The 11,349-nt window shown below is 40.3% G+C and overlaps 1 protein-coding gene across 1 annotated transcript; it reads left to right on the forward strand.

Moving 5' to 3' along the window:
• The first annotated feature begins 9,060 nt into the window (after nucleotides 1-9,060).
• LOC121813238 lies at nucleotides 9,061-10,564 on the forward strand. The gene is made up of 2 exons (XM_042216873.1): nucleotides 9,061-9,287; nucleotides 9,555-10,564. Exons 1-2 carry the CDS (start codon nucleotides 9,066-9,068, stop codon nucleotides 10,437-10,439), a joined length of 1,107 nt encoding a protein of 368 aa, XP_042072807.1. The 5' UTR covers nucleotides 9,061-9,065; the 3' UTR covers nucleotides 10,440-10,564.
• Nucleotides 10,565-11,349: the final 785 nt, after the last annotated feature.

Genomic DNA, 11,349 nt, shown 5'->3' on the forward strand with positions numbered 1-11,349 from the left:
ATCACACGCTGCTCATATAAAACATATTCTGACAAACAGCCGCACAGCTGAGGAGCCTTTTTTTCAGAAACTTGAAGGATAACTTCCCAAAGTCTGACCTGCATCGGACCATCCGCTCAGTGTCCGTGGTTACCATGGTTACTGCAGAAGCTGCTATGAATTAAACAGTTGTCCCTGAGATAACTTACCGGAGACATGAATGTTTGTTTTTCCTTTACAAAAGAATTGGATGACTTGGATAACTTATAGGAGTATCAGACTCCACGTGCCATGTCCTCGGAAATCTGGACTCGTGTGGATTTTTCAAGGACAAACTGGTAAGAGTCGCACACCACTATACTGAATTAAAGAAGCTATTACTGAAATACACGTGCTATATTATAAACTATGATATAAAACTTAAGGTTTAGTTATAAAGGACACCTTCCTACCTTTAGTCTTATTCATGAGCAGCATCAGTTGTCTTCTAACGTCCAAGAGTCTGCACGATGTGTTTCATAGGTCCTAACTAGAGATGGACGGTCCGATACTGACCTAAATTACTGGATCGGATAGCGGAGAGAAATAAAAAATGTAATCCGATCCATTAAATATCAAAAAAGCACCTCACAAAACTTGCGACCTGGCGTAACTCGGCTCATAACCGTAGCACGTCGGAGCATTATGCATCAAGTGATAGAGCGGCTGTGGTGTGCGGGACCTGTCACGGTCTGGTTGAGCATTTGGAGCCTCGCCACCAAACCGGCATTTCATCTCCAAGAAAGTGATCCCAGAGAGAAGTAAAGCAAGTGTGTAAGTTCATCTCTGAATGTTTGTAAAGCATTCCAGCGTTAAGCTTAACAACCGATATATGGAGCGACTGCCTCTTCTCTCCCCCTCCCTCTCCTGCTGCTACTTAAATCATGAAACTGATTAATGATCAGCTGATCGGCTTTTCTGTCGGGAGTCCATCTCTCTTGTTTGTTTGTGCCAGAAAGAGGAAACAAGCGGCTGAACAACAGCAGCATGTTTAAGCTTGATAATCTGTTGTTAGAATTTATTTAATATTACTTTCTACACCAGGATCTTTTTCTACGTAGCTGACAGCTGGTAACTGTGCAGGGGCGGATCTAGCAAAGTTTACCAGGGGGGCCGATAGGGCATGAACAGGGAAAAGGGGGGCACAAAGATATACTTTTCTTTCTTATTCTCTTTTAAAATGTCTGGCTTTTTCCTTTGGGACGGTACCATCTGTGCATTCTGCAATTCTGTTGAAGAAAGATGTTGAATCTATTAAATATTGTAGAAAAATAATTGATTTCTGTGCATTTTTTCACACTGGATCAAATTAAAGTTGATTACGTCGATTAAGCATCATGAGGTGGGGGGTGGTTCCCTTTTTTTATTTATTTTTTGCTGGGAGTTTGCAACCCTATTAGTTAGTTTGCTTACTCTTTAAAATACCAGAATAGGGAGGATGGAGCAGGTTTAAGTTTATTAGATTCATCAGTTTTGCTGAACTATGGAATATTTTGGGTGCAGTGTATTTTTTGCTTACAGGTATAACAGAATAGTGTTTTTTTTTTAAACTTGAGTATGAACTTATACAAAAAGCAGCAAGATATTAAAAAACTGTTTTATTGATTAAAAACACACTATATTGGATTCATATCGGTATCTGCCGATATTCAAATTTATAATATCTGTATCGGACATAAAAAAGTGGTATTGTGCCATCTCTAGTCCTAACATGAGGATCCCAGAACCAAAAAATAACCCAAAGGGTTAAAAAGATTTCCACATTGATGCAGATGATGTATATGATTGTGGGACTTGTATAAAAAAATGTATATGCCATATTTGTCTGTGAAGGTTCTCAGTCATCCAGGTCATCGTAGTCAAAGGAGCTTGCAAAGAAAAGCGTCTGGACTTCTTTAAGTTGCTTGAAGACGTTTCACCTCTCATCCGAGAAGCTTCTTCAGTTCTAAGGTCAAATGGTGGAGAGTCCCAGATTTAAACCCAGTGGGAGTTTCCCCCCAAAGAGGGACAAAAGGACCCCCTGATGATCCTCTAATCACATGAGCCAAGGTGTGAAACTGGGTGTGGGTCCCAATCAGCCAGGGTTTCGGGTGAGCTCTTTGTGAAACCTGGCCCCACCTTATCATGCGAATTCCTGAGGTCAGATGGCCCAGGATGTGAGTGGGCGTTAAGGCGTCTGGGGAGGGAACTCAAAACTGGATTATAGATGGCAGACAGTTGGTGTCGTAAACCACCCTCTGTTCAAAGATGGTCGCTCACAGTGAACGTAAATGGCTTCTTTCACTCCTCTTTCAAACCATCTGTCCTCTCTGTCCAAAATGTGAACATTGGCATCCCATTTCACTGAAACAATAACGTAGCGCACAGTGTGACGTCAAAAAAAGGCGCACACATTTGACGCTGCGTTTTCTCCGTCTGGAGGAACGGAGTTTTCGAAAATCTCCACCCTGGCAGGAGTTTTTAAAAATCTCAGTTTTCAGTGAGCAAAAACGCCGTTTACGTGTGGACGAAAGGTGCAAAAATATGGGTTTTCAAAAATACCCGGGTACATGTGGATGTGTGGACAAAGCCTAAGGCTACGTCCACACTAATGCGTTTTCGTTTGAAAACGCATCCTTTTCTCTCCGTTTTGGCCTCCCATCCACACTGAGATGGCGTTTTCACAGATGGAAAACACAGCGTTTTGAAAACACATACATTTCAAAAGGGTGCTTTCCGTGGCAGTGTGGACAGCGAAAATGGAGACTTTCTAAAACGATGACGCATGATGCAGTCATGTGATCAATTAAACTAAGGCTACGTTCACACTGCAGGCGAAAGCGCATCAAATCCGATTTTTTTGACCCTATGCGACCCATATCCGATCATGGTATGACAGTGTGAACGGCACAAATCCGATATTTTCAAATCCGATTTGGGTCACTTTCGTATGTGGTACTGAATCCGATACATATCTGATGTTTTAGAAAGCGACTGCTGTTTGAACGGTCATGTCGCATTAAATCCGTCTTTTACGTCACTGACACAAGACAGACGCCAATTATCAGCGCCGGGAAGCGCCCGAGAAGACATCGCGAACGCTTCCTGGCCATCCAGTGTAGATGTTAGTGAAACTGTTGGGAAGACAACGTGAACATTTTATTTGTACTGTATAATCTGCAGATTCTGACAGAAATCTGCAACTATCCTTTGAAGCACCGCTCCTCTCTAAAACAGCAATAAGGATAATTATTAGGTTATCTACATTATTATGTAAATAACAAAATAACTTAAAGCAAAATTGGGAAACGTAAAGTCCGAAGTCTTTATATTAAGGGCCATCAGTCAAACAATATTGTTTGCTTTGGGTCTAAACAGAGCGCGTTGTGTGTGACGTCTTCTTTTGCGCATGCGGGCCGCTTTGAGCGTTCACACTAGAGCGTTTGCTGTCGCATTTTATTTGTAGTGTGAACAAGCAGACAAAAAAAATTGGATTTGATCAAAAAATCTGAATTGAGCATTAAGACCTGCGGTGTGAACGTAGCCTAAGATAGCGGAGGGCATTATACAGCAGTTGTTTTGTTTGCTCTCAATTTTGACAGCCTATTAAAGATTAATATCAGTCTGTACATGCTCCAGAATAGCTTTTCTTCAAATTCTTTAACTTTCACTCGCTTTTGCAACTTTGTACTTTTGTGTTACTTGCAGCAACAACTGTACCTCATTGTTATTCCATTTAAAAAACTTGGTGCTTTTCCTCAACATTTTGCTGCAACGTTTCAAAGAGCTGGAAAGTAAATAAGCGGCAGACAGAAATGAGGCAGGTCAAATCATCTTGGGTTTCACATATGAGCAGTACTGGAACGTCAGCGTTTTCGGCTGTTTCAATGTGGACGCACAACTCTGTGAAAACGACTGAAAACGCTACTGTGGACGCGGAGCGTTTTCACACACGAAAACGCCTTTCAAATCTATCCGGGCTACTATTAAAAACCAAAACAAACAAACAAACAGATAAAAAAAAACATTAAAAGTCACAAAAACCTACAAAGGCACTTAACACCACACACAGTCAAACAAAATACACAAAAAAGTATTAAACAGAAAAAAGTAAACAATCCTAGTAATTTGCACCCCCACAGGTGAACTGCTGCCTGAGCCAAATGTAGTTGTTGTGATATTTGATCCCAGCGCACTCCAAAAAGGAATGTAGAATAGTTCTGTGGCGACTGAAACAAGTCAAACATCGCTGTAAACAACCATCAAAACACACGGGCAGGGGATCACGAAAGCCCGACTACTTGGGCACAACAATTATAAACCGTCTCACAAAATAAAACTGTAGACAGGAAAAGATAGCAGTTCCTTAAAGGATCCCAAATAGTTTGTTTAGCTTGTATGTCAGAAGCGTTTGGCCCCATCCACAATATCTTTATATTTTACTGGGCAAATTTGGTTACCAGGAACAGTAATTTCTTGACAAATGTGCAATCATACAGGTGTGGTGAAAAGTTTAGATTCACTCCTTATGGGTATGAGTGTTATGGGAATTTGGGTTTTTAATGATTTAGCTGAACTGTTTTTTGTTTTTTTTACCTGAATGGTATGATTGTACAGTATTGATCTTTAATGACTTTAAAAAGCAAGAATTGGGTGCACACGTTTTTAATTTACTGATGAGAACAAACGGCTATATGGCAGCTGTGTCACTGACAACTGACAATCTAAATGTTCTTGCTTAACAATGACTGTAAAAAAATCAACATTGATCAGAAACTTTTATTCCTCATTTATGCAAACAGATTGAAAATTGGAATTATTTCAAATATACAGTTATGTTGTTTAAAAATGTTCAGTATAAATGAGTTTTTAGCTTCAGCCTAAACTGAAAATGTATACACAATCTGAAGACAAATAAAACAAAGCTCAAAATCAAGATCTTTTTTTTAATTTTTTGTTTTTTATTATTTGTTGGTAATAATTTCATGTGGTCTTTAGTGAACAGTTCCACAAGTTCTTGTTACTCTTCTGGGCTTTTAAATAAAGTGAGTAATCTTCTTTGTAACGCCACCATGTGTCAGGTAAACTTTAGCGTACACATGAAAACATCCTAGAGAAGATATTTGGTCTCTTCAATGGTGCATTTCTTATGAAACTTTTGACAATCTCTTTGTCAACATTTCGGTGGCCAATTTTCATTAACTGCATGACAGTGTTTGGATATTTCCACTTATCCTGGAGTTCATTGTATACTGCCACGCTGACCTCTTCAATGTCCTCCAAGGAGATTTTGAGCTTTTGGGACACAATTTTAGCCCAGACTTTTTGGGCAAGCCTCTGTTTAATGGCTTCATCAGCCCCTAGAGGCAATTTCCCTGCTTCATTTGTATTGCTCATTGCGTGCATAACCAGATCTCTAGCAAAGCGTTCCACAAGTTCTCTGTACTCGTCTCGGTTTTTAGATAAAGTGAGTATTCTTTTGGGTAATGCCAGCAGATGTCTGGTGAATGTTGGGACAGTAATATCATCCTCAAGCTCTTCCTTCAGACTTGAAATCAAATGTTTTTCCTTGCACTTATGCACTTTACAAAGATTGGTGAAAATGGCTTTCGCCATACTGGGCAGCCTCTTTGGACATAGATCCAAATGTTTTCCCTCAATTTCAGGCCAGATTTTCTCCATCAGACGATAACAGTTGGGAATCCTTGTGGAGTCTTTGTGTTTAGAGGAGACTTTCTCTAAGGCCCGTGAAACTACCAACTGAGTAAGTGCATAAACAAACATTTTTTCTGCAGACACATCATCAGATGCCAGACTGATGACAGAAGAAGAATCAACTTCTGACTCATGTACAGCTGGAATCACAGGCTTTTCCACGGGACAAGCTTCTATTTTGTCCCAGTGTTTTGTATCAGCTGTGGACTTTTTCTTCATACAGCTCTTTCTTGGTTCTGCTGTGGTTTGGGATTGTGTGTCCACATGCTGAAGACTTGCACTGGCCTCTGTCTCCAGTTCCGGAGTTTCTGTTTTTTTATTATCAACACAGTTGTCTACAGATATTTCTGTTACCATGTCTTCCTTTGCTGGTGTTACCCCTGTTTTCTCATGGGAATCAGCGTCCACTGACTCAAGACACTCCTCTGTCTGTGTGGACACCGGAGCTCCCTTCTCCATGGTTGTCTCTGTTGCATCCACTAACATGGAGCAAAGTGATGTTGTGGCAGGTATGTCTGCTCTTTGTGAACTAAATGTGTTTAAATGTTGCTCGCTGTTCTGATGCATGAATGCGCTCTGAACTAAATCGCAGGTGTTTATGGAGTTCTGGAGTTCTATTTATAGGCTCGTGTCCTGTAGGCCCCGCCCACTGCCCTTTGATAATTGCCAAGCCCCGCCCACATCGAATGACTGTTGCCTAGCAACCGCTAGATGATAGTAGCACGGATGGGCACAGCCACTGTGACGTCATCCAGTGTTCTTTGATCAAAGAGAAGTAAGTGTTGGCTTTCTTGCCGCTCAGCAATTGATAACAAAGAACCTTGAAATGTGTTTTTAGCTAAACTTTGACACAGCTGCAGGACATTAATAATAATGAGAAGCTACTTAATATATATATATACACACATACATATATACGTATGTATACACATATATACGTATTATGGAATGCCCTTTAGGAAAATATTATATATATATTCCAACCATATATAATATATACACATATATATATACACATATACATATATACACATACATATATATACACACATACATACATATATATACATATACATATATACATACATATATATATAATACATACACATACATAAATACATACATATATATATATATAACAGGGTGTTGTTCTGATGCCCTAAGATGGCAACTGAAACATCTCCCATGTTTGTGAACTTTTGGAAGATTTATTCCCTGGATGATTGTAGAATTGCATCAAGAATGAAACACAAAAGGAAGTCTCACAGCTTTGTGCAGCTCCCCACCGTCTCATGCACGACACCCCCTACTCCCCCCCAGCCATTTGGCTGCTCTCTGGGTTTTAAAGGTAGAAAGGTAGAAGCCTGGGACTCCTAGTGTTAAAATATGCAATTTTCACGTGCGTGAACCAGAAATGTGGGAGGAAGTAGTGCCAGACAGTATGTTTGCAAGATGGCAGCTGTCGATCTAGCGTTTGAAGAGAGAGTCTCCCTTCTCTATTTACTGTGGAGAGCAGAGCAGCGGCGTAAAGGACGTCCTGACCGTACCTGGGTCCATCAGGTCCTCCACGAGTGTGAGCAGTTTGGTGAGTTTCACCACTTGCTCCAGGAGATGCGTCTGGCTGACGGCCACTTTCAGCGGTACCACCGTCTGTCCCTCGCCCAGTTTGAGGAGCTGCTGTCCCGCGTCGGTCCAAGCATCGCCCGCCCAGACATCACAGACGCACGGACGCCGGCCTGCAATTAAATTTAAATCTTGAAAATATCTTAACCCATTGTTGCGACTTCTATCCACAAATAAAGCCGCTGCCGGCTGAGTTTGTTTCTGTACTGTGACGCGTCTCCAATAAGCCATACTAAGTCCCACTTGTGTTTCACGTATTTATTTAAAACTTAAACAATAAACATTTGCTTTCAATCAAAACAAATAGCGCATGTATTAACTTACATCGTTTGTGAGCATTTGTATTTGTATTGAATCTTTATTTTAAACATGTTTAAATAAAAACAACAGGGAAAAAAGAGACAAACAAACAAAAGGAAAACAAAGCAACAATATTTATAAGTAACTTACATGTTCAAAAGGACTAGGAAGAAGCATAAACTTATTTAATCCCACCCCCTTTCCACTATTTAGTAATTAATAGTCAACACTTTTTCTTCCCTCAGAAATTCATTACAATTACATTACATAATGCATGTAATTTTTATTTATTTAACCCCAGTAATACGTCAAAAGATATACAATTTACAGACATATATGCATACTTGTGCACCCACAACACACATATATACACATCACTGTTGTGAAAATAGTGGGTGAACACCCGATCAGAGCCACCTCCTCCCTGATGAGTACGCCTGTGTCACGTAAATAACACGCGATCACCTGAGGTGCAGGAAAATCTAAACACCTGTACCACCACAATAAATAAACAAAACATAAACATTCACTTTGGCTCTTACACTCTTTTTAAAACCATCCATCCATCCATTCGCTTCCGCTTATCCTTTTCAGGGTATTATAATACAATATATAATTGTATTATGTAGTCGTAATATATCAAATGGTAAATGGCCTGTATTTGTATATAGCGCTTTACTAGTCCCTAAGGACCCCAAAGCGCTTTACACATCCAGTCATCCACACACTGGTGATGGCAGCTACATTGTAGCCACAGCCACCCTGGGGCGCACTGACAGAGGCGAGGCTGCCGGACACTGGCGCCACCGGGCCCTCTGACCACCACCAGTAGGCAACGGGTGAAGTGTCTTGCCCAAGGACACAACGACCGAGACTGTCCAAGCTGGGGCTCGAACCGGCAACCTTCCGATTACAAGGCGAACTCCCAACTCTTGAGCCACGTTGTGCTTTGTATATAGTATATATGTTGAATATATATATAATATTCATCATATACGTATATATGTATGTGTGTATATATATATATTAAGTAGCTTCTCATTATTATTAATGTCCTGCAGCTGTGTCAAAGTTTAGCTAAAAACACATTTCAAGGTTCTTTGTTATCAATTGCTGAGCGGCAAGAAAGCCAACACTTACTTCTCTTTGATCAAAGAACACTGGATGACGTCACAGTGGCTGTGCCCATCCGTGCTACTATCATCTAGCGGTTGCTAGGCAACAGTCATTCGATGTGGGCGGGGCTTGGCAATTATCAAAGGGCAGTGGGCGGGGCCTACAGGACACGAGCCTATAAATAGAACTCCAGAACTCCATAAACACCTGCGATTTAGTTCAGAGCGCATTCATGCATCAGAACAGCGAGCAACATTTAAACACATTTAGTTCACAAAGAGCAGACATACCTGCCACAACATCAACTTTGCTCCATGTTAGTGGATGCAACAGAGACAACCATGGAGAAGGGAGCTCCGGTGTCCACACAGACAGAGGAGTGTCTTGAGTCAGTGGACGCTGATTCCCATGAGAAAACAGGGGTAACACCAGCAAAGGAAGACATGGTAACAGAAATATCTGTAGACAACTGTGTTGATAATAAAAAAACAGAAACTCCGGAACTGGAGACAGAGGCCAGTGCAAGTCTTCAGCATGTGGACACCGGAGCAGACATACCTGCCACAACATCAATTTGCTCCATGTTAGTGGATGCAACAGAGACAACCATGGAGAAGGGAGCTCCGGTGTCCACACAGACAGAGGAGTGTCTTGAGTCAGTGGACGCTGATTCCCATGAGAAAACAGGGGTAACACCAGCAAAGGAAGACATGGTAACAGAAATATCTGTAGACAACTGTGTTGATAATAAAAAAACAGAAACTCCGGAACTGGAGACAGAGGCCAGTGCAAGTCTTCAGCATGTGGACACACAATCCCAAACCACAGCAGAACCAAAGAAAAGCTGTATGAAGACAAAGCCCACAGCTGATACAAAACACTGGGACAAAATAGAAGCTTGTCCCGTGGAAAAGCCTGTGATTCCAGCTGTACATGAGTCAGAAGTTGATTCTTCTTCTGTCATCAGTCTGGCATCTGATGATGTGTCTGCAGAAAAAATGTTTGTTTATGCACTTACTCAGTTGGTAGTTTCACGGGCCTTAGAGAAAGTCTCCTCTAAACACAAAGACTCCACAAGGATTCCCAACTGTTATCGTCTGATGGAGAAAATCTGGCCTGAAATTGAGGGAAAACATTTGGATCTATGTCCAAAGAGGCTGCCCAGTATGGCGAAAGCCATTTTCACCAATCTTTGTAAAGTGCATAAGTGCAAGGAAAAACATTTGATTTCAAGTCTGAAGGAAGAGCTTGAGGATGATATTACTGTCCCAACATTCACCAGACATCTGCTGGCATTACCCAAAAGAATACTCACTTTATCTAAAAACCGAGACGAGTACAGAGAACTTGTGGAACGCTTTGCTAGAGATCTGGTTATGCACGCAATGAGCAACATAAAGGGGTTGAAGAAATGGCGTCCAGCTGAAGAAGTTATACAGAGGCTTACCGAAAAGATCTGGGCTAAAATTGTGTCCCAAAATCTTGAAATCTCCTTGGAGAACATGGAAGACCTCGCTGTGACAGTATACAATGAACTCCGGGAAAAGTGGAGAGGTGCTGACAATGTCCTGGGGTTTATGAATAATGGAAATCCAAGACTTGACAAAATGATTGTCAGAATTTTCAAAAGTAAGGCCCCATTGAGAAGACCAAATATCTTCTCTAGGATGTTTTCATGTGTACGCTAAAGTTTACCTGACACATGGTGGCGTTACAAAGAAGATTACTCACTTTATTTAAAAGCCCAGAAGAGGAACAAGAACTTGTGGAACTGTTCACTAAAGACCACATGAAATTATTACCAACAAATAATAAAAAACAAAAAATTTAAAAAAAAGATCTTGATTTTGAGCTTTGTTTTATTTGTCTTCAGATTGTGTATACATTTTCAGTTTAGGCTGAAGCTAAAAACTCATTTATACTGAACATTTTTAAACAACATAACTGTATATTTGAAATAATTCCAATTTTCAATCTGTTTGCATAAATGAGGAATAAAAGTTTCTGATCAATGTTGATTTTTTTACAGTCATTGTTAAGCAAGAACATTTAGATTGTCAGTTGTCAGTGACACAGCTGCCATATAGCCGTTTGTTCTCCTCAGTAAATTAAAAACGTGTGCACCCAATTCTTGCTTTTTAAAGTCATTAAAGATTCAATACTGTACAATCATACCATTCAGGTAAAAAAAACAAAAAACAGTTCAGCTAAATCATTAAAAACCCAAATTCCCATAACACTCATACCCATAAGGAGTGAATCTAAACTTTTCACCACACCTGTATGATTGCACATTTGTCAAGAAATTACTGTTCCTGGTAACCAAATTTGCCCAGTCAAAATATAAAGATATGTGGAGGGGCCAACGACTTTGAACATTACCATACATAAAACAAAACTATGATCTCTTTAAGGTCTGCCAATATCAAACATTAAAATAGTTGACAGCAAAGGGTCCACAATTAAAAAGTTTTTCTAGCAATACAAAGTCCTGTGTCACCCCTAAGGTTCAAACATGTAAAGTGAAACACACACTTGTTTCATAGCACATGAAAATAAAAACTAACTAACTATTAAATCATGATACATCCTAAGTGC

Source organism: Haplochromis burtoni, unplaced genomic scaffold (genome assembly GCF_018398535.1).
Source record: "Haplochromis burtoni strain Fernald_Lab_line unplaced genomic scaffold, NCSU_Asbu1 Contig_1316, whole genome shotgun sequence".
NCBI lineage: Eukaryota > Metazoa > Chordata > Actinopteri > Cichliformes > Cichlidae > Haplochromis > Haplochromis burtoni.